Source organism: Podarcis tiliguerta (genome assembly GCF_965153285.1).
Source record: "Podarcis tiliguerta genome assembly, chromosome: 3".
Classification (NCBI taxonomy): Eukaryota; Metazoa; Chordata; class Lepidosauria; order Squamata; family Lacertidae; genus Podarcis; species Podarcis tiliguerta.
Window position 1 is genome coordinate 19,717,427 of NC_139536.1, and position 24,071 is coordinate 19,741,497.

Here is a 24,071-nt window from a genome sequence, read left to right on the forward strand (position 1 = left end):
TTTAAAACTATATTTAGTAATTTCTTCTGTTCAGTTTTAAAAGCTATTTTAGTTGTTTTGTGATATGTATGCAAATCTTCAGTTGTAGAAGCTGTACATCTAAACAGTACAGTGGTACCTCAGGTTAAGTACTTAATTCATTCCGGAGGTCCGTTCTTAACCTGAAACTGTACTTAACCTGAGGTACCACTTTAGCTAATGGGGCCTCCTGCTGGCGCCGCGCCGCCGGAGCACGATTTCTGTTCTCATCCTGAAGCAAAGTTCTTAACCTGAAGCACTATTTCTGGGTTAGCAGAGTCTGTAACCTGAAGCGTATGTAACCTAAAGTGTATGTAACCTGAAGCGTATGTAACCTGAGGTACCACTGTATCAGTATCTGAATGGTTTTTTAAAAGAGGGGATATTGCCTAGCGCTCCTTCTAACGTTGGAATAGGTTGTGCAGGAGACGCATATGTAAAAGGAGATTCCTAAATGATGAAGCAAATGATGATTAGTGTTAGCACTGGTGCAAGTGTAATGCTGCACGGTGATGTTGGAAAGGAATTTGCAACGAGAGGAGGAGGAGGAGGGAGAGAATAGAGCGTGAGAGCCTGCAAGGCACTCCCAATTTTTCTAACGTGGTTTAGAAACTGGGAAATGTTCTGCCTGCCTTAGACCTCAATCATGCTATGCCAGATACCAATATAGAGCCTTCAGCTCATGCCTTCTGCAGCCGGGCAGAGACTTGGGGAGCTAACGAAAAAACAAAACAAAAGGAGAGCTCCACAGGCAGCGCGAGAAAGCAATGGGTGGTACACTGCGACAGGATGGGCTTTGATATAACAATGTATCTTTTTATGAAAATATTTATGTGAACTGAGAATGTGACTTTTGTTTTCATCGTGGGGATCAGATAAGGCCACTCTCGCATTTGATTTTGTGTTTTAACTAAGAAGAATGCAAGACCTGAGACGGTGCCAGCCAAAAGGTGACATGAACTCAGAGGTGGAGCCCTTTGGTCAAGGCCAACAATGAACCGACCCTTTGAACTGTGGGTGAAATGAGGATAAAACCCAAGGTCAGCAGCGCCACAGTCGCATAGAAAAGACCGGTGTGGCTTGTGGCTAGGGATGGGCAGATTTGTCAGTTCCTTCGTTATTTCATCTTATGTCCAGTTCTTCACATTTGGATACTCACAAAAATCCGCCAGCCTTTTAGTGTGAATTTCTTCTATACATTTGTATGCATTTCCCCCTAATATATATGCAATTCCCTCTGCAGCAATGCATTTCTGTATGCAATTTTCACAAATGCGTGCATTTTCATGGAAACTTTCCTCCAGCATATGCATTACTTAGCTGGAGAACACCATTATTATTATTATTATTATTATTATTATTATTATTATTATTATTGATTGGCCAGGAGGAGGCTAGAATCCTAAATGGAGGACCGATTTGGGATAGGGATGTGTGCTTAACCCCTTATTTTCCTGCTCAAAATTCCCCCTCCCCAACAGCTTTTCTCCATTCAGGAGAAAAGCTATAGGGACTCTAATAGGTGCTTTTCATTAGAAAAGAGTAAGTTGGTGGAATGTTACAGATGACTGCAAGGAGCATGTCATTTGGGCTTGAAAACCCTCTCTCTTAGCCATGTGCAGTGCAGATTATTGCGTGCTTATGAAAACGCACCCCGCACTACTGTTTCTGCTTCATGCATTCCGGCACTCGCCACTCTGCTCACGGGTGTATCTGCAGCAAACCCCTTTGCTATGTAAAGTGTGAATAGTGCTTTGTGGACTGAACCCTTCGAGTACTTCATGGAAGAAACATGAACCTGCGGCCAACTTCCCTCACTGCAGCCCATTCCATATACGCCTGCCAAGATTTATCTGAAGTTGTTAAAAGCTGCCAATTTTTGTATGTTGCTTTTCTTTTTTTAAGGGAAAAGAAGGAGAGGAAGGGTGAAATGACAAGATAAAGTCCTTAATAAACACAGAGATAGTAGGTAAAACTTTCTCAAGTGGCTCCCTGTTTCTAATAATAAATATTTATCCCCGGAAAGCATTCTTTGTGGCATAGCGAAAGATTAGCAACTCGGCCTTTGCTATTGTTCGGGTGGTGATCCGAGGCGGTAAGATGTGAAATTCAAGTTGCCTGCAAAAAGAGGTGCTTCCCGTTAGCGGCCAAGCCCTCACCCTCCTAATGAAGAGGAAAGGGCATCATGTACAAAGCTTCGCAAAAACGATTATCCCATATCTGTCAGGCTGGAGACAACTAGGACAAACAAACTCAGGAAGTGGCAGGGAGTTCAGAAACGAGAGGAAATCCATGGCAGAAGGGGGGAAACTGAAGAGATTGCGCTGATCCGAGAACCAAAGTCAACTCTGAGCCACAGCGTGCCAAGCTTTTAGAAGAAGCACTGCTTGTCTTATAATACAAAACTGGCACCCACAGCTGGCGATGGCTGCAGGGACGATTCAGATGTTAACATTCGGAATGATAAACAGCCTCCCCTCCCCCGCCCCCTGCATCTCCCCCCAAAAAAAGAGAAAGAAAAAAAGTTCTGTGTAAGCAAGCAGAAACAAAACAGCCAATCCGGTTGCTAAGAGACATTGGCCCTCAGCCAAAATCAAACCAAGAGCCTTAAGAATTCTTTATTCCAGACCCGCAAAGAAAGTACCTGTAGATGACGCCATGTTGGTGGAGAAACATGAGTGCCGATGTGACTTCTGCTGCATAGAAGCGGGAGCGGGGCTCGTCAAATTTGCGCGAGCGCTGGATCTGAAACATTAGGTCTCCTCCATTGACATATTCCATGACGAAAAAGAGGCGGTCCTGAAATTCACGAAAATAGTGCTATTTAGCCGATTGCTTCCAGCCGCACAAAGACACAGCTGTACGTACGTGGCACATTAGGAAATTAGGATCTGCATCCAGAAACGAAAGAAAGGAAAGCCTGCACGTTTTAAGCAAGTTGAATGTATGGGTTTAGCTAACGAGCAACAGCAAATCACAGGACCCAAAAAAGTACTTGGGAAAACGATGGGCATTTCTTTAGAATTGCTGCATTTATTGTCCACTTTTGAAAGGTCCAATTTACCAGGTGTACAATTTTCCAAGAACTTTTGCTGAAGCCTCCCAAAATCACATGGTGTTTCCTTCCACCATGAAAAGTAATTCATGTGAAGACCATGAGCCATAGGGTTCACAAGCCAAAACAGTTTCCTCACCCTCCCACGATGGTGGAATGGGTCAGGGATTCACACGCATAAAACCCAAGAACAGATAGAAAAGCCACTTTAAATTCTCATTTGCAGAGAGCCTTTTAAGTAGACATAGGAAGGTTCTGTGGGATGGAGGGAGGAGTCTGGAACCAGGGAGTCTGGCAGTCAAAGGCAGGTTCTTTCCTCTCTGCACCACTATGGCAGCCCTCCAGAAGAGGCAGATGCTACTCTGTGCTGCCCTCAGGCACCACCAGAGGGGTGGTACTGCATATTATAAATAAGCAACAATCAGGTGACAAAAGGGGCAAACCAACAGGTTTCCAACTGGTCCTTTAAAGCCTCAGACATTTCCCTGGTTCCTTACTCAACCATGAAGCTCACTGGGTGACCTTGGACATGAAAAAACACTGACCAAAGAATCAGTTTTAAAAACGACTCTGTTTTCTATGCATTTGGAGTCTAAGAAGGGAACTCTTAGACTCGGGGTCAGCAAACCTTTTCAGCAGAGGGCCGGTCCACTGTCCCTCAGACCTTGTGGGGGGCCGTCATATACGAATGAATTCCTATGCCCCACAAGTAACCCAGAGATGCATCTTAAATAAAAGCACATGTTCTACTCATTTAAAAATACCAGACAGGCCCCACAAATAACCCAGAGATGCATTTTAAATAAAAGGACACATTCTACTCATTTTAAAACACTCTGATTCCTGGACCATCCGTGGACCGGATTTAGAAGGCGATTGGGCCAGATCTGGGCCCTGGGCCTTAGTTTGCCTACACATCTCTTAGAGATAGTTGTGGAAGAACCCTTGAAGTCCAAGGATTAAAAGCACGAATGATCGCTAGTTGCAGGGCTGAAGTCCAGGGGTGCAGCCCAGAGCCCTGAGCATGCAGGGGCTTCCCACCCTCGCTCAGGGGAGGGGGGAATTGCTCTGTGCATTCATGGACTGCAGAATTAGAGCCATAAGGTTATGGCCTAAGAGTGCTCAGCAGAAGTAAACAGGACTTCCCTTGTGGGCGGGAGAGTTCCGGACAGCGAGCACATCAGAGCCCCCCCACCAACTGGATCAAGATATCTGAGAAGAATGCTAAGGAGGAGACTGGGATGAATATAGCCAGCCAGAAAATAAGTGGAGCCTAAGTCATGGAAGCATATAGGCCAGGGGTCAGCAAACCTTTTCAGCAGGGATCTGGTCCACTGTCCCTCAGACCTTGTGGGGGGCCAGATTATATTTTGGGGGGGAAATAAATGAACAAATTCCTATGCCCCAAAAATAACCCAGAGATGCATTTTAAACAAAAGGACACATTCTACTCATGTAAAAACACGCTGATTCCCGGACCGTCCGTGGGCCAGATTTAGAAGGCGATTGAGCCGGATCCGGCCCCTGGGCCTTAGTTTGCCTACCCATGATATAGGCCATGGTTGATAATGAGACAATTTTATAATGGACTAGCAAGGCCTACTGCCAGAGATTTGGATAACTATTTAAAACCAGCATGGAAAAAAATCAGGCTTTCCGGGCAGCAGACACACTTTTCCTCTTCTGCCCATTTTCTACATGTTTGCTCTTGCCTCTTGCCTCTGCTCCTCTCAGCATCCCAACCTTCGTCTTCCCCTTGCGTCCATGAGTTGGCTGTCTTCTTATACCTATGGCTGCTTTTTTCCTAGTCCTCTTGACTCCTCCTTCCCTAGTCCCTATAGGCCAGCCTTGCCCATCAGTAGGATACCAGCAGCTCAACCAAAGGCAGCCCTAGAATCTACACCTCTTTGATGTCAGGGCAGTTCAGCCAATCACTATCACTACAGACGAGGCCTGTACCACTTGTGATCCAGCAAGCTGAATGCAACTCCTCAGAGGCTCAATATTAACCCCCCAGCTTCTACTGTCTGCCTGGCACTGCCGAAAAGCTCAGGATGGTTGTGCCTCTGGGCCACAAAACAAGGCTGAGAGGCTCACAGTAAAGGCCTGATTTGGCTTGGTAGCAACAACAACAGACAAGTTTTCCAGGCCATTTCCAGCCCCAACTTTTTTGTCTCCTTGACTTTAAAATAGCTGGTTGTAATGTGACAGTAAAAAACACACAACCAAAAACAGAAGGAAAACAGTTTTAAATAAAATTAATTACTTATCAGGGTGCATTGGCTTTACAGAGAACATTTTCTTGTTCTCATTTCAGACTTGCCAAAAGGGGGATTAATCTGCAATTATTTTGTTTGTGAACTTTCCTCTTATTGTGGGTTATGCAATTCAGGAGTTCCCAGGGCTGCTTTACGGTACAGTGTTAAAAAATGACCACAATTTTGAACTTAAATGATACTTGGACGTATGTTATGGGGAGGTCTTCATCAATACAGTATACAAATGAAATATGTCACATCATTTTCCACCAAAAAAAGTACATTTATATTTTTTTCAGGCATTTATAAAATATTTTGAGTGCTGGTGTAATTTTTCCTGAAATCCTCATCCTCTTATCGAGCTCTGTGTAAAATTTCAAAGAGATCTGTGTAAAATTTCAAAGAGATCTGATCATTGGTTATGGAGAAATATATATATATATATATATAATATCCTTCAACAGTTCTTAAAATCATAACATTGCAGAGTTGGAAGGGACCATGAGGGTCATCTAGTCCAACAGCCCTGAAATGCAGGAACCTTTTACCCAACTTGGGGCTCAAACCCACGACCCTGAGATTAAGAGTCTCCTGCTATCCTCCGAATGAGCTATTGCAGATGGGGAGTTAAAAGGTCTCTATCAGGCTATATGGAGAATCTCCTTTGTGGATGCATTGCCCTTTCTTGAAACCATCAGTGGTTGTGGCCTCCTTGTAGATCTGCTAGGGATTGAGGAGAAATTTACTCAGTCTGCATCTTAAAGTGAACTGGCCGAATTCTCTAGTCTTGCAATGATACGTGAATTAGAATGAAGCTGTCAATTGAATTACACACTTCTATGAATTCACCGGACAGTTTCATCTGGGAGGAAGGGTGTGTGTGTGTGTGTGTGGAGTACACAAAATGCACATTTTATGGGAAGTTACGTTAAAAATGCATATTAAGGAAAATGTATTAAAAGCATACAATGCACTGAAAACTGTACAGTGGTACCTCTGGTTACAGATGCTTCAGGTTACAGACGCCTCAGGTTACAGACTCCGCTAACCCAGAAATTGTACCTCGGGTTAAAAACTTTGCTTCAGGATGAGAACAGAAATGGCGCGGCGGCAGCGGGAGGCCCCATTAGCTAAAGTGGTGCTTCAGGTTAAGAACAGTTTCAGGTTAAGAATGGACCTCCAGAACGAATTAAGTTCTTAACCCGAGGTACCACTGTACTTTAAGGGGAGAATTCATACAAAATGCATACTTTAGGGGAAAGTGTGTGTCATTTAAAAGTGATTCCCACCTTATTTATTTTTTTAACCCACAAGAAATGGGATTGCAAAACTGACAAGGAATGGAAATGGGCTGATTGCCCCTAGCATGACCACCTCCTCACCCATGAGAAAAGCGTGGAGCACATTATCATTGCTTCCAGGACTCCCTAAATATAAACCACCAAGAATGGAGATGGGCACTCCTAAGGAGAATTTATGAGTGATGACCAACCGCTTCCTGCAAGGAGGAATAAATATCCGTGCCAATTGGTTTTGCTTTCCCCCAAGACTGTCCACTAAACCTTCTCTGTTTACACACGCAGAGATACCATCAATGGGCTAATGAAACTTCACATAAATACCAGACAAAAAGGTAATGTCTTTCATGCATTGTTTTCAGCCTGAGAAACGTTCATTGTCCATCTGCATAAAGAATATCCTTCCCTTCCCACCTCCCCCTGAATTCTAACAGAACCTAAGCTGCCCTTCCTTTTCTTTATTTGTTTTTCCACTTTTTAATTTAATAACGCTGTATTAGATTACGGTTGTGACGAAAAGCACACTTAGTAGCGAGGAAGAGGGCATGTGCAGGGATAGCTAGAAACCCAAGCGAGACTCTCAAGTACGTTTCTGAGAGCTGGGCTGCCTGTCAGCCATGTGAAGACAGCTTGATTAGCTGAAACACCACGGAGCAGGAATAAATCACGCAATGTGTTTCCCACTTTCAAATCTGAGACGTGTGTCCGTGCTGTGCGTCAGGCAAGCAACATTGTCACCGCCGGCCCCCGACGCGAAGAACTACCCTGGCCCACAGTTCAAAACCCCCGAACCAGGAAAGGCATCATACACACACCCCTCCATAACTAGAATTCACAAGAAGATAAGACTTATCAGCATTCCCCAAGTGGCATTTTTCCCTTGTTTAATGTTTCTCATATAAATGGGTGTGAAGAAATCTTTCCCGATGCCAACAAGTCCTTAAAACCTGAGTTCACTGTGTCAATAGATCTCCAACCCTCCTCCCTCCTGGAAACCATTCCGGTAAGTTGCAGTATTTCTTCAAAGGCTAAAACATAGCACAATTGTTTAGGAAAATAGAAGCATTTCTGAACTCTGGAGAATGAAAGGCCCGGGCAGCTGAAGCTTTTACACTGCCTACTGAACACCACCCCAGGTGAAGGCTGGGCTGAATATCCTGCCCCACTTTTGTAGGACCGTTCATCCCTTGAGAAAAAAGGGGGGGATCATCAGCATTTAAAGTTGTGGCGGCTGGATATTTCTCTTTCAATTTCTTTCTAAAGCCTTTCTTCAAAGTGGGACTTAACTTCAAGCGGGATGGATCTCTGGAGAGTGTACTCAAAGAACTTCAGAGAGCATAGCCTTATCTTTAAAGGTGAGGCGTCGAGGGTTTTCTTTACTTTCTTTTCTTACAGAAAAAATTACATTGCAACTTCCTTGTGCAGCACCTTGGATGCTGTTAGTTGCTGGTGGCATTCCTGGGAGAGAAAGCCTCGATGGGACTGATCCTAGGTCATGACGCAGTGCATTTCAAAGGGGTGTTCACAGGGACTAAAGATAACTGCCATGGTTCTCCCTCTCTTTTTATAGAATAGAATAGAATCATAGAGTTGGAAGAGACCACGAGGGCCATCGAGTCCAACCCCCTGCCAAGCAGGAAACACCATCAGAGCACTCCTGACATATGGTTGTCAAGCCTCTGCTTAAAGACCTCCAAAGAAGGAGACTCCACCACACTCCTTGGCAGCAAATTCTACTGTCGAACAGCTCTTACTGTCAGGAAGTTCTTCCTAATGTTTAGGTGGAATCTTCTTTCTTATAGTTTGGATCCATTGCTCCGTGTCCGCTTCTCTGGAGCAGCAGAAAACAACCTTTCTCCCTCCCTCTATATGACATCCTTTTATATATTTGAACATGGCTATCACATCAGCCCTTAACCTCCTCTTCTCCAGGCTAAACATGCCCAGCTCCCTTAGCCGTTCCTCATAAGGCATCGTTTCCAGGCCTTTGACCATTTTGGTTGCCCTCCTCTGGACACGTTCCAATTTGTCAGTGTCCTTATCCTTGCAACAAGCCTAGGACCCTCATACCTACGGGACCACCTCTTCCGGTATGCCCCACAGAGGATCTTAAGGTTCATAAATAGCAACACCCTAGTGGTCCCGGGCCCTAAGGAAGTCAGATTAGCCTCAACCAGAGCCAGGGCCTTTTCAACACTGGCTCTGGCCTGGTGGAATGCTCTGTCTCATGAGACCAGGCCCCTGCAGGATCTGATTTCTTTCCGCAGGGCCTGTAAGACACAGTTGTTCCGCCTGGCCTTTGGCTTGGAATCAACTTGATCCCCTTCCCTCTTTCCTTTTTCCTTTCTCCTTCTGTGATGGAACTCCTATTTGGGGACTTCCCTGGCTTTTTTTCTGGCCCACATATGACCAGTCTGGATAGTTGGCCTTGGTGAAGATTTGACGTTTTCATCCCCCAAAAAGTTTTTGATTTGAGTTTCTACTGAAAAGAGGCTGCATTTTAATGTTGTACTTTAATCTTGTTTTAAAGTTGTATTTTAATCAATTGTTTTTATACCTGGTGTTAGCCGCCCTGAGCCCGGTCTTGGCTGGGGAGGGCGGGGTATAAATAATAATAATAATAATAATAATAATAATGAAGTAGGTTTGGCTCTGCATGTGCAGCTGGCCCGAGGTCACCCAGTGAGTTTCACAGCTGAGTGGGAATACAAAGAAGCGTCTTCCCAGCTACAGTCCAACTCTAACATAGGAAGGGTCCTTATGATGTGTCAGACCATTGGTCCACCTCTGCATTGCCTACCCTGGCTGGCAGCAGCTCTCCAGGAATTCAGGTAGGGAGTCTCTCCCAACCCTAACCAGAGTTTCCAGGGATTGAACCTGTGACTTTCTGCTTGCAAGGCAGACAATCTACCACTGAGCTATGGCCGTTGGCTTCTAACCACTACACCAGGGATAACCAACATGGCAGCCTCCAGGTGTTACTGGACAACAGCTCCGAACCAGCATGGCCAATGTTCAGGGAAAAGGAGGACCGTAGTCTAGCAACATCACATTGGCAACCCCTGCCTCACACCGTGCTGGCAATACTTTGCATGTACCTACCAGGCAAGCCATCAAACAATCAATGCAGTCGGTCACAGGAAAGTAAGTGTGGCCAAGCAGTCAAGGGCACCCCAGCCTATACCTTAGTAGCAAATTTGCTCAGGCAGTGGAGCCAAGCCTTGCTCAGAAGTGGGCAGGACCCTATTGGCTCCTCCGCACACCTGACCCCTGCTGAGCTGTAACTGCAATTCCACCATCTGGCCATGTGTAGTGGTGGCACTGAAGCACAACAATCCAGCTGTTTCTTCCTTTGGCAAGCAATCACAGGGGATAAGGCACCCAGCTCAGATGGCCAAAGTCCCCGTTGGAAAAGTTGGTGTCAGGCTCGACTAATATGCTTCTACGTTACAACCTTCCCAAAACACGGAATTTTGCTAAATGAATGCCACCATCAAAAGGGAGATTTACTATAGCCAAACAAATACATTGTGCCCTTGGCACGTCTTGCGAGAAGCAATTTGATTCAAGATTATGGGGTTGGGGGCGGTATGAAATTCTTTCCCAGCCGGCATAAAAAAACTGTGATTACTTAACTCTATTTAAACAGGATGCTCAAGCAGTTTGTTTAAAATTACTGAAAACTGCAGCGACTATCCCACCCATTAGGGCTTGAATAAACACTTCCTGCTTCTGATTGAAATTGCACAGACACACTAGACTTAGTACACAATATTAAATGCAAACCTAGAGAAAGAGCTGAACAACAACAACACTAATGTTCCAGACTGCTTCGTCTCCATCTTGGGAGAAGGCCATCAATGAAGACTACGTGGAGATGCACAAATGGCAAAAAAATAATAAATAAAAAAAATGAAATTGGTATTCAGGTTTACATACACAGACATTCCAATGAAGTGATACACAACGTTTACTGTATTTTTGTAAGCTATGCTCTAAAAATAACGTAATTCACATTTTACCACTATTATCCCCACATGGTAGATGAGGGTAGGCAGAACTGAATGAAAGTTAAGTTGTGTTTACAAGAAGCTGCCCAGAGTGGTTGGGGAACCCTGTCAGATGGGTAGGGTATAAATATTATTATTATTATTAGTAGTAGTAGTAGTAGTTTAGTCGTTCAGTCATGTCCGACTCTTCGTGACCCCATGGACCAGAGCACGCCAGGCACTCCTGTCTTCCACTGCCTCCCACAGTTTGGTCAAACTCATGCTGGTAGCTTCGAGAACACTGTCCAACCATCTCGTCCTCTGTCGTCCCCTTCTCCTTGTGCCCTCCATCTTTCCCAACATCAGGGTCTTTTCCAGGGAGTCTTCTCTTCTCATGAGGTGGCCAGAGTATTGGAGCCTCAGCTTCAGGATCCTTCCAGTGAGCACTCAGGGCTCATTTCCTTCAGAATGGATGCGTTTGATCTTCTTGCAGTCCATGGGACTTTCAAGAGTCTCCTCCAGCACCATAATTCAAAAGCATCAATTCTTCGGCGATCAGCCTTCTTTGTGGTCCAGCTCTCACTTCCATACATCAGTAGTAGTAGTAGTAGTATGCTTTTCTAAGGATTCAGCTACATGTGGCCAGTTTTAAGGGATGTGGCTTAAAGCTCTGAACCCTTTATTCCAGCTGTACTTTCCCACATGGGTGGAAGAGGAGGAGAACTGAATGCTCTAGCCTGGCTGTACTGAAATCTTATTTAAAGCTGTGAATTACTTCTGGTCATGGAGACCCACCGAGAGAGAGAGAGAGAGAAATGGATAAAAAAAACCTGAGGGAAACATCTAGATGGAAGAGGATGCAACACACCACTAGCCCAAACACACACACTCAACACTCCTTATAGGTAATCAGTAGTAGATTGGATTCTGCATATAGATTTGTCAAAGTATTGGAGTGAAGGAGTGGTGGGGGGTGAAAGGGTTAAGTACACTTGCTACTTCTCTACTACAACTCTCCCTCCCCAGTGCTGCTTTTCTCGAGTGACAGGCTTATGCTAGGGCTTGTGGCTTCCTCTTACACACGTGTAGTTCTAGGCCCTGTGAACAAAACTGCCAGTGTGCAGATACTTGCTAGCAAAAGCAGGAAATGAACTCCCTTCTCCTGAGCACGTGAAGTGTTTCAGCGAAGTTCCCATGTACTTATATGAAAAGGTCAGCCAGTGACAACAGTAGGCTCCAGCTTCACAACGCAGCAGGAGACTTCTAAAAGCCCTGTGATCATCTTGAATGGAAAATGTACAAAAAAATACTGTTGGGTCGCAAACTCTGCCCCGGGTCTAAGAAAGAGCTTATTTGCACAATTAATTTGGACGCAGTGTTCCGAATAGCATGAAATCCGTTCCATTTCCATAAAGCCAGATTTCTTTGTGACTGGTCAGATAAATCCCGCTGGGATGGAAAGTTAGCAGGAAAGAAATGGTTGGAATGTACTAAGGCGGAAATCTCATGCAAGTCGCCCTACTCGTGAGTAATAAGCAAGGCAGCGGTGGGCAACCTTCAGCCTTTGGTTTAAATTTAATAGAAGATAAAGGGGGGCATAGAGAGATAAAAGTACGCACCCACCGACTTTCGGCTTTGGACCCGCCCACTTTGGTTTAGGCTCCACCCACCATGGATTCTGGCTTCTCCTACCACCAGTATGCAGCCCTTACAGACTACCCCAAGGGAATGAAGCACTTTTCTAACAGTTACTAATGACATGAAGCTTATTCAGGAAAATTTACTATCGTATAATAGATTTAAGTATCCTTATACCTCTGCCCAGATCTCGAAAAATCATTGCTTTTATTTAATTTTTCTATTTAAAAAAAAAATACTTTTTATGCTATTTCATCTATTTCATGTCTCTCTCTTTTAAAAAGTTTAGCACAACCATTATGCACTCTTATTAGTCTTGGCGGTTCAGTAGCTTTTGCTGGCTTTATTATTAATTGAATTTCTATACCGTCCTTCATCCAAAGATCACAGGGCGGCTTGCAATACAAAAGCACAAAAATACATACCTTAATAACAAACAATAAAGGATCTAGAAGCTGGAGGCAGGGACCGTCCACTCAGTTAGGATGCTTCCAACACCTTCAGATATTTCAGCTCTGCAGTGGAATTCTTCCCATTTAGTCTAACTTTTTAATGCAGATGTTCTAGTTACACGTAGGTAGCCATGTTGCCATAGTCGAAACAAAATAAAAAAAATCCTTCCGGTAGCACTTTAGAGACCAACTAAGTTTGTTATTGGTATGAGCTTTCGTGTGCATGCATGATACGTATCTGAAGAAGTGTGCATGCACACGAAAGCTCACACCAATAAAAAACTTAGGTGGTCTCTAAAGTGCTACTGGAAGGAATTTTTTAAAAAATGTAGATGTTGTTTAATTATTCTAATTTTTTAAAAAACCAGCCAGGCAACCGACCATTTTTAAAATGTTGTACTTCCTGCTATTATCTGCTTTGGGAATGGAAAGAAGTGAACTTGGGATATAGATTAGAACCAAGGTTCCACGTGCCGTACCCACAATGCATTGTGTGCTTCCGCGCCACACAACAAGAATCTTAGCAGAAAAGAGTGGGATGGGGAAATGAGGACTTACAACACGGGTATATACAGTTAGTTGGACTTCCAATAAAATATTGCAGCATGGACAGCTCCTGTTCAGGGTTTCAGCCAGCAAGCTAGCCATGCCCTATTTCAGTGTACTGAGCACGGCAAGCCCTAATTGGGCTGTTTGGTTCTCTCCCTGCCCCCACAAACTTTTGTACTTGGCTTCCCCCAAGTCTGCTGATACATCCTTTCCTGTACACAGACGGGGAATAAATTCACTATTAGCAGATAGAATTCCTACATATTTAGGGAAGGGAGCTTGACAAACAGATACCATTTTTGGTGACACATCTCCATGTTTCTTATGTCATGTGTTTCTTCGGACAGAGGCCAAGGGCTTTAAAATTAGCTTAAACTCAGCCCTCGCTTTACACCCGTTTTTGAGGCTTCGTAAAGCTCAACTCTTGGGTTTGTCGTGGCACGGAAAAACGACTGTGGAAGAGCTGCCATCCTGTTAGGAATCCTCATAAAAAAGAAAGATGTTTCTGAAAGGAATCTGCAGAATGTATTTTTCTCCCTTTTTAAGATAAACTGAGAAAGGAATGCGTACGCTTATGGATATTGTTAAGAAGCTACTTAACACATAAACGATGCCGTTTTCCCAAATCAGGCGATGATCTGGCCCCCCTACCCCAGATGCCTGCCAAACTACAGAAGCATGAGGCAGGTGGGAAACAAACCAAGCTTTGGAGAAAAAGCTGTCCCTTATTTGCTCATCTGTGAGATAACTTGTGGTTTTTTGAACAAACCATGATTAAAACAAACTGTGGCTCTGTATTATGTGCAATTGTAGCAAACTTAGATGCAGTTGAAAGAGGAGCTGAACTTTCCTCTAGCAACTACATGAGGCTCTCTGGGAAGCCTGGCATTAGAACAATCTTCTCCTGGCAGAAAAGAAGCCCATTGCATTCATTTCATGCAGCCTATAATAAGTCTAAGTGCTGATTAGGATCAAGTAACTTTAAAAACCATTATGATTCAGTTCCCTAAGTAATTGGGCTGAGAGGGCCCTTCAAGATGGACTTAATAAAGCAAGATTTACATTCTGAATAACTTCACAATACCCAGACTCATTCTCGCAGCCGGAAGTCTCGTTCAGGCTGAATGGAATTCATATTTTATGTCATGGGAGCCTTTGGTGACCCCCCTCCCCCAATCGCCTTCTGCACATAGGAAAAAAATAAACTAGAAATCAATTCACACAACCTCAAATGCCTCTTAGACAACTGGTTCCGTTTGCTTGTCAGGTGGGCTTGTTAAGGGCCGAGCCAAAGAAAACATGTCTCTATGTCTGTGCCGAGCAAGAATAAAACAATAAAAAATTATTTCAGCTGCTACAGCTCAGGAAGTAAAACAAAAACACTACATGGAAGCAAAAAGGCGGGGAAAATCCTGGCTTTCAGACTCCTTGTTCTCTTTTGAACCTTATTGTCCAGCTCTTAAAATAGGCACCAGGCTGAATTGAAGTTATGTCAATTCTTCAAAAACAAACAAACCCCAAGCCAGACCTGGTTCGGTTTTTCATCTAAATCCAACCTGCAGTTAACCGAGCCAGATACAGCCATGCCGCAAGTTGTACCTACCAAGAAACAGCTACGGTCAGCTTTATATATAAAGCAAGTGGGATTTGCAGTGCCTAGCAGGAGTGCTCCCATGCAACAGCAATGGGGAACCTCATTCTGGGGAGCCAAAAGTGCAGCATTCCAAGTCTCTCTGTCCAGACCTCAGGGCTCTTCCCCAGTCCATACCCTTGGCCCTGCAAGATGCAACTATCACTGGCCCTGCTCCACACCACCCTTTCTGCACGACGGTACTCTTGAACTGTGATGATGTCTCATTTTGAATTATGGTGCTGGAGGAGACTCTTGAGAGTCCCATGGACTGCAAGAAGATCAAACTGATCCATTCTTAAGGAAATCAACCCTGAGTGCTCACTGGAAGGACAGATCGTGAAGCTGAGGCTCCAATACTTTGGCCACCTCATGAGAAGAGAAGACTCCCTGGAAAAGACCCTGACGTTGGGAAAGATGGAGGGCACAAGGAGAAGGGGGCGACAGAGGACAGTGTTCTCGAAGCTACCAGCATGCGTTTGACCAAACTGCGGGAGGCAGTGGAAGACAGGAGTGCCTGGCATGCTCTGGTTCATGGGGTCACGAAGAGTCGGACACGGCTAAACAACAACAACAAGAAGGAAGTGTATGCGTGGAGGGTGTGTGTGTTAGAAACCTTGGGTTTGTGTGCTTGGAATGCAGTGTGCTAAACAAAAGTAAGATCTGTACTTGTTGCTCTCTCCGTTTTTGCCCCCCAGCCTCACTCTCCACTGCCATGTGGCCCCCAAAAGGTTCCCCATGAGAGAATGTGGCCCTTGAGGTGGAAAAAGGCTCCTCCCCGTGCTATGCAAGTTTCCAGCCAGATGGCCATGCCCCTCCCTAGGAAACTCTGTTCCATGCCCTCCACTCGGATTCTTTGTTCTTCTTTCCAAGTGACGCTCAGTGTCTGGTGACTGCTGAGCATCTCAGTCCTGACTCCCTGTGCATGCCGACACAGGAAATGATGCCAGTTTCTCATTCCACTGCATTCTGCTATGTCTAAGGACACTTATCTTTTGTCCCTTTGTCCTTTCTAGGCACAGGTCCACCTTTAACCCATCATGTCTGAGTGCTCCCCTCCCTTCCCCCACCGTTTTTTTGCTCTGGCATTTTCACCACAAAAAACCGCTCTTTAATGTTGAATCGGAACAAATGACAAATTGGGTTTTCTGCTGTTTGCACCGATTCTGTGGTAAAGAGCGGGTTTTCATGGGGAAAGTACCGGGGCAAAAATAGTGCTTGGACACAGAGCTTTAAAGTGTGGACCTGTGCCCAACAACAGAGCCTGGATGAGCCCTGAGAAACAGAAAGCAGAAGAGGTGATGTGAATAGGAAGAGGTTCAGTTCTCAGTGGATGTTGTCAGTAGAGGCAGGGTGCAGGTTTAACCCCAACACCAATGGCATCTCTTTATACCCTCCAACATTTCCGATGAAAACAGGGAAGTCCTATTCCAAAATAATAATCAAAATTGTATTATTTATACCCCGCCCATCTGACTGGGTTGCCCCAGCCACTCTGGGCAGCTTCCAACATATATAAAAACATTAAAAAACAAACATTAAAATAAAGACTTCCCTATACAGGGTTGCCTTCAGATGCCTTCTAAAGGTTGTATAGTTACTTATATCCTTGGGTAGGGTGGGGGTCGCAGAACTCCATACCCTCTGGTGAAAATGGGGACATCCTACCATACCCTTCAACATTTCTGCGATGAAAATAGGGACGTCCTAAGGAAAAGTGGGACATTGTGGGATCAAATCAGAAACCGGGATGGCTTCTGCAAATCCAGGACTGTCCCTGGAAAATAGGGACACTTGGAGGGTCTGATCTCTTTACTGTTCCCTTTAGGAACGGGTGGCAACTATTCACATATATGGGAGAAAACAAATTGTTGAAACTTGGGGCATTGGCAATGCTGGTGCCAAAGCCCTGTGTCTGTGTGTGTGTGTGTGTGTGTGTGTGTGTGGATTCAGGGCGCATTTGCAAATCCCATCCTACCATCAGTTGTAATGGCGCACCTTCTCTGCTTATTAAATTTTATTGTAGCAAACAAGAAAATATAATGTTATGAACTTTTTCTCTTCTGAGGAAATTTGGAAGTTAAACATTATGGAATGTAGGTTGGCTTGACTGAATAAATATTTACCACTCCTGAACCCCTGAGAAAGAAATTCCTTCCAAATGTTGCTTCCAAACGTTTCATCCACACAGGGAAACCAGCAGGGCTCTATGCCAATTTATAGAATTGTTGTTGTTGTTGTTGTTGTTGTTGTTGTTGTTGTTGTTGTTATTTCCTCAATAATGGCCAGGAAGCTGGCCATTTTTAGTCTCCGCTGTGCTACAGTGGTTTTACCTTTGAGTCACAACACTGCAGAACATCTGTGTGCATTTTTTTTCTTGTTGGTTTAAGGAGATTAATCTAGCATACAAAATCACAGTGTGTTACAACAAAGCTGTAGGCATGTTGAGAACTTGTTAAACTGTAACTCTAGAAAATATGCCAAATCCATGACTGAGAAAGGCAGGGTTCAGTTCGGCTGAAATCACTGGAGCTGTTCCTGTTTATGCCACTGCTAGCTGGCGAGCTTGCAACAGATCCGAACATTGCATAAACCCACAAACCAACAGAGGCTTCGCCATGTTTTTAATTATTAGCCCACAGCTCTGTTTTTTGTTTCATTCTTCCATCAAATTTCTCCATAATTCCACATGGAAACACCATGAGGAAGTGAGGGCAGAGCTGCACAAGCCATGTGGAATTGATAATAGAAACCAGCTTTCCACAATCTGGTGGAAATTGTAATCCCAAATTCCAAAAAATTCCAAAATTCCAGGGAAGGCGCGGGCAGAGGGGGCAAGTTGGAACCCAGAGGCCATTTCTGGCCTCGTGTTCAAATACCGAGTTAACAACACACAAGTGATGCTACCCTAGACAGCAGAGGGAGGTGTGCCAAGAAGTCTGAGGAGGAGAGATGGTGATGATCACTAGCTTTAAAGGTAAAGGTACCCCTGCCCGTACGGGCCAGTCGTGACTGACTCTAGGGTTGCGCGCTCAAGAGACCGGGAGCCGGCTCCGTCCGAAGACACTTCCGGGTCACGTGGCCAGCGTGACGAAGCTGCACTGGTGAGCCAGCACCCGTGCCGCACACGGCTAGGTGGGCAGGAGCTGGGACCGAACGACGGGAGCTCACCCCACCACGGGGATTCGAACCACCGACCTTACGATCAGCAAGTCCTAGGCACTGAGGCTTTACCCACAGTGCCTGGCATGCTCTGGTCCATGGAGTCACGAAGAGTCGGACACGACTAAATGACTAAACAAAAACAACATACAGTCATACCTCGGGTTACGCTCCACGGCGACCCGGAAGTAACAAAGCGCGTTACTTCCAGGTTTCGTCACTCGTGCATGTGCAGACGCAAATGACATCATGCGCATATGCGTAAGCGGCAAATCGCGACCTGCGCACGCGCAGATGCGGGCTGCGTTCGCTTCAGGATACGAACGGGGCTTCGGAATGGATCCCGTTCGCATCCAGAGGCACCACTGTATAATCTTTCACACAATGCAAAAGCATTTCTGGAAATCTAGTGGAAGCTTGGTGCTCGTTTTCATGTTAGCTGGTTCCAGAAAAAATCCAATTGCAACCCCCTTGACTCAGAAAATCAGGGGTTTAGCGTCATAATTTCCCGTGGCGAAATTTGTGGTTGGATCCCAACATACAGTTCCTTTACAACATTTAAAATTTAGTGGAACATGGCAGCATATTGATATTTTAAAAGTCAGTTCCATAACACAACAAATGCCACAGTGACAGGAAAGATTGGAAATCGGGACAGGAACACTAGCATTATAATCAGTAAAACTAATGGTGCAAAATTGCACTTTCGAATGTCGTCAACGACAGCTTTACAGAACTAACTCACAGGACTGCTGTGAAGATGACACTTAACTTGCAAGAGAAACAATTAATAATCCTAACTGTTTCTCTGCGGAAAAGGGGAATTAAAAGTCATGGGTAGCAAGTCACTTAGGTTTCATCGTTGTCTGCCCCTCTATACAAAAATAAAGGTGGCCTTTAAAAAATATCAATTATTTTGGCACAGACCTGAATGTGCAGCCTTAAAAGCATTGCTTGGAATACCTAGGGACATATTACAAAGGCGGCGCCAGTGTAGGAAGGCACAGTTAACCTTGACAAGAAGGAAAAGGGGGTATTTCAACAATAAGCATTTTCCTTTTTATTAGCATCTGGCTTCTTGAACTTCACTTAAGCAGAGGAAGTGTCATACAGCTGGACTGCTGCTGTTACAAAGAGCGGTCTCCCCACCCCCTTCTCTTTTCAATAATGTTAGCATAAAGGATAGCGGTAGGAAGATGTACAACACTCCCACAAACATTTATTTTGTAAGCCTGCATTCTTCACTTATCTTAAGGGCTGCGGCTGCAGGGTCTTTCTCTCTCCTCAACTGAAAGTCTAGCAGTGAACACCAAAAAGAAAGAAAGAAAGAGAGGACATACAAAGTAAAGAGAACTTCTGCTCCCTCTCTCATAATACAGTGGTGCCCCGCAAGACGAATGCCTCGCAAGACGGAAAACCCGCTAGACGAAAGGGTTTTCCGTTTTGGAGGTGCTTCGCAGGACGAATTTGCTATGGGCTTGCTTCGCAAGACGAAAATGCCTTGCGATTCCTGGGTTTTTCCCCCCCTCCCAGCCTTTTCCCCAAGCCCCTAAGCCGCTTAACAGCTGTTCGCTAAGCCACTTATCAGCTGATCTAAGCCGCTAATAGCCTTTTAGCAGCTAATCCACTAATCCCTTAAGGCTTTAATAGCCGCTAATAGCCTTTTAGCAGCTAATCCGCTAATCCCTTAAGTCTTTAATAGCCACTAATAGCCGCTAAACCGCTAATCCGCTAATAGCGCTAATCCGCTAATGGGCTTGCTTCGCAAGACGAAAAAAACCGCAAGACGAAGAGACTCGCGGAACGGATTCTTTTCGTCTTGCGAGGCACCACTGTACTGAGACCTGAGACCACCAATGAAGCCAAGATTTGGGAGAGAGAAAAGAAAGTGCTCCTTCACATAGAACCTAGTAAAGGTACGGAATTCACTCCACAGTACTAATGGCCGCCATCTTACATGGCTTTAATAAAGGACTCAACAAATGTATGGGAGATTTGGCTATCAACAGTTAATAGCCACCATGTTTATGTTCCACTTCCATTGTTGGAAGCGCTGAGCCTCTGAATAGTAGTTGCTGGAGGGAGTGATGTTGCTTTCAGGTTCTCCTTGCAGTTTTCCCAGAATCATCTGGTTGGCCACTGTGATGACAAGATATTGGATTAGAGAGGCTTTTGGCCTGATCTAGCAGGGTTCAAGGGACGCGGGTGGCACTGTGGGTTAAACCACAGAGCCTAGGGATTGCCGGTCAGAAGGTCGGCGGTTCGAATCCCCGCAACAGGGTGAGCTCCCGTTGCTCGGTCCCTGCTCCTGCCAACCTAGCAGTTCAAAAGCACGTTGAAGTGAAGTGCAAGTAGATAAAAGGTACTGCTCCGGCGGGAAGGTAAACAGTGTTTCCGTGCACTGCTCTGGTTTGCCAGAAGCGGCTTAGTCATGCTGGCCACATGACTCAGAAGTACTACACCGGCTCCCTCAGCCAGTAAAGCGAGATGAGCACCGCAACCCCAGAGTCAGCCACGACTGGAACTAATGGTCAGGGGTCCCTTTACCTTTACCTTAGCAGGTTTCATATTTTACCAATCTCAGAAGTTTACTAATCTCAGAAGCTATTGGAAGAGGCTCAGATTGACTGGGGCAACCTAGTCAGATGCGTGGGGTACAAACAACAACAACAAACAAACAAACAAACAAACAAACGCCTCACTCAGGGCTGGTGCTCTCAAAGGCCAACGAGGCAGCTGTTTAGGGTGCAGACCTCGAGGGATGCATTTCTGACCTTTGAGGGGTACAGTTTTATACAGATTAGTTTTGCGGTAGTTCATAAATTTTTCGTAATATTTCACTTTTATTTTATATTTAAAAGGATTTTGTCATGTTTGAAGTAATTCATACATGAGAATTTTTTTTAATGTACCGTATTTTTCGCCCCATAGGGCGCACTGCCCCATAGGACGCACCTAGTTTTTTTGGGGGGGGGGAGTAAAGGGGAAAAAAATATTCCCCCCCCAAGCGCGGGGCTGGCGCGGGGGAGGCCCGAGCTTCCCTGTTTAAGGAAGTTTTTAATGTTTAATGCTGTATTGTGTTTTTAATATTTGATTGGGAGCCACCCAGAGTGGCTGGGGAAACCCAGCCAGATAGGCAGGGTACAAATAATAAATTGTTAGTAGTATTATAATTATTAACCTATGTATGTTGTAGGAGCTGTTCACCAACTGTTACATTAGTTCCCTTTCCCAAGCTGAGCTTCCTTGAAGTACAGTTTATGTTGCATGAACAAGCGTTATAGCCATGATGGCTTTTTGCTGACTGAGGCATTCTGACTTCATGCTTGCCTTTTTGAAGTTTCTGGATCACAGACAAGAATGGTATAGGCAGGTTAAAGAGCATATTGCTTTTTTTAACAGGTTGTGTGTAGGCTTGCAAGCTTAATCCCTTTACACCTTTGATTTAAAGAATTGGCCTAGAACTTGCTTGCAAATCAGAATAGCACACCCAAACTATGTTTAACATCCCTCCACCCAGGCAAGGTGAAACTGCATGGTTAAAATATTCTAACGGCATTAGTCAGCAGTTGCATTAATTTATTCCTGCAGACTTTTAGATTTAGAGACTTAAATGCTATTATATGGGTGAACGCCCAGACAGGAAAAGAACTCTTCCTCACCATCATGTATTCCGTACACACGCATAGACACAGATTTACACAAAGAAAGATATTACTGTAGTGAGGTGTGATTGATAGAGTGTATTCTAGATTTTTTTTCTCTCCTGTGACACAGTTCTCCAATTAATGACACACACACACTCCTCCAATCTATGGTCTATCTATTTCATACATACCATGTTTTTCGCCCTATAGGACGCACTTTTTCCCCTCCAAAAATGAAGGGGAAATGTGTGTGCGTCCTATGGGGCGAATGCAGGCTTTCGCTGAAGCCTGGAGAGTGAGAGGGGTCGGTGCGCAGCGACCCCTCTCGCTCTCCAGGCTTCAGGAAGCTTTGCGCAACCCTCGGCAGACCGGCGCGAATTTCTGATTATGATCAATGTTTCACTGCCTTTTCTACAAGCAAGACAATGCAAGCACCTCGAAAAAAGAATTGTAATTTTATGTTGTGAACCATCCTGAGATCTGCAGATGACAGTATACAAATATAATAATAATAATAATAATCTGTGTTACTTTGAATTAAATCATTCAGTTTTATTCAATGATATGATTCCTGAAAGGAGGAATGCAGTAGACTTACTTTAAAAAAAAAATTGCATCATGATAGTCAGATTCTCAACACAGGAAATACAGCTCTAGGAGAAGAATTCAGGGACAACCATACTGAACTAACATAAGTAAGAATCTAGTGCATGTTAATTACTGGAAATCGGCAACCTCCGTTGACATCAGCATAAGGAAATGAACTCTGAATTCGTAGAAAATGTAGCACAAACACAAAAGGGAAAGTACAACTTGTAAATAGAACATGCTATCTATGGGTTTTTCAGGGGGTAAAAGAGAGCTTTGGCTGAATATTGGAATATTTGTTTTGAATGATTGCCCACCAACTCTTAGCTAGGCTACCTGCTGACGAGGGTGTGTTGGTGGCTATGTAACTGCAGTGATGTCCTTAGTTCAAAAGTGCAGAGACCTGAACTGCAAAGAGTTGCTGAAAGCTTCAAGGTTCTAACTGTTCAGAAAAACAGAACTTCCACGTGGTGAGGGGGCATTTTTATTTTTATTTTTGTTATTATTATTATGACCAGGGCATTGCACTTTGCAGTGCTCTGAGGACACATACAAACATTACTGGAGTGATCTGAGAACGGCTAAGGGAGCTGGGCATGTTTAGCCTGGAGAAGAGGAGGTTAAGGGGTGATATGATAGCCATGTTCAAATATATAAAAGGATGTCACATAGAGGAGGGAGAAAGGTTGTTTTCTGCTGCTCCAGAGAAGCGGACACGGAGCAATGGATCCAAACTACAAGAAAGAAGATTCCACCTAAACATTAGGAAGAACTTCCTGACAGTAAGAGCTGTTCGACAGTGGAATTTGCTGCCAAGGAGTGTGGCGGAGTCTCCTTCTTTGGAGGTCTTTAAGCAGAGGCTTGACAACCATATGTCAGGAGTGCTCTGATGGTGTTTCCTGCTTGGCAGGGGGTTGGACTCGATGGCCCTTGTGGTCTCTTCCAACTCTATGATTCTATGAGAAGAAGTCATGATGACATAGCTCCCATAACTGGTTCTGTGAACAGGTCCTGAGTTTCAACCCATGATGTACATTATTTAGAAGGGGAGAAGTTCCCCCTCTAATTATAGCACTACACCATCTGCAGCAGACTCAACTGCTATGGACACACTGAAGATATCTAAAGTGTAAGCAACACACCTGAATCTCCAAACACCTGTCTAGGAATCCTGATCAATCCAGGGTTGCACAATGAATAGGAACATAGGAAGCTAACTTATAGCACACATATGGGAAACGTATAGCTCCCCAGTTGTTACTGAACTGCAACTCCCATCATCCCTGGCCATTAGTATGCTTGCTAGGGCTGGTGGGAGTTGTAGTTCAGCAACATCTGGAGGGCCAAATGTTCCCTGAAACTACTATATTAGCCCAGACTACTTGGCCATCTTACCTAGGATTTTCTCCTTTGACAGGCAACAGCTCTACAGTCTTTGTAACTGGAGGTGTCGGAAATTGGAACCTTTGGCGCCCAAAATGTGCACTCTACCACTGAGCTATGCCCCTGCACAAAATTAATGAAATTACTTTGCACCAAGTCAGATCACAATATCTATCTAATACAATGATGTCTGCCTTGATTGCCAACATAACGCCAGGGTCTTCCCTTCCCATACTTCCCTTTCAGCATTAATCATGGTTAGTATAATGTTTGCATCGAGGTTACATTAAGCATAGTTAAGAGTCTCAAACCAGATTTCAGAACCAGGGCCATAAGCTGGTTACCAAAAGTTAAATATAACCCTTGCTAAAGCATGGCTAAACTTCATGGAGATTTTTTTCAAT

At 44.5% G+C, this 24,071-nt stretch overlaps 1 protein-coding gene across 1 annotated transcript in view; it reads right to left on the bottom strand.

The window, feature by feature from the left end:
• Positions 1 to 24,071, bottom strand: part of PRKCE (protein kinase C epsilon) — a 301,423-nt gene that overhangs the window by 34,055 nt on the left and 243,297 nt on the right. Inside the window, exon 11 of the mRNA XM_083433032.1 lies at positions 2,663 to 2,817. Coding sequence (XP_083289158.1) covers positions 2,663 to 2,817 — 155 coding nt within the window. The remainder of the gene's footprint in view (positions 1 to 2,662; positions 2,818 to 24,071) is intronic.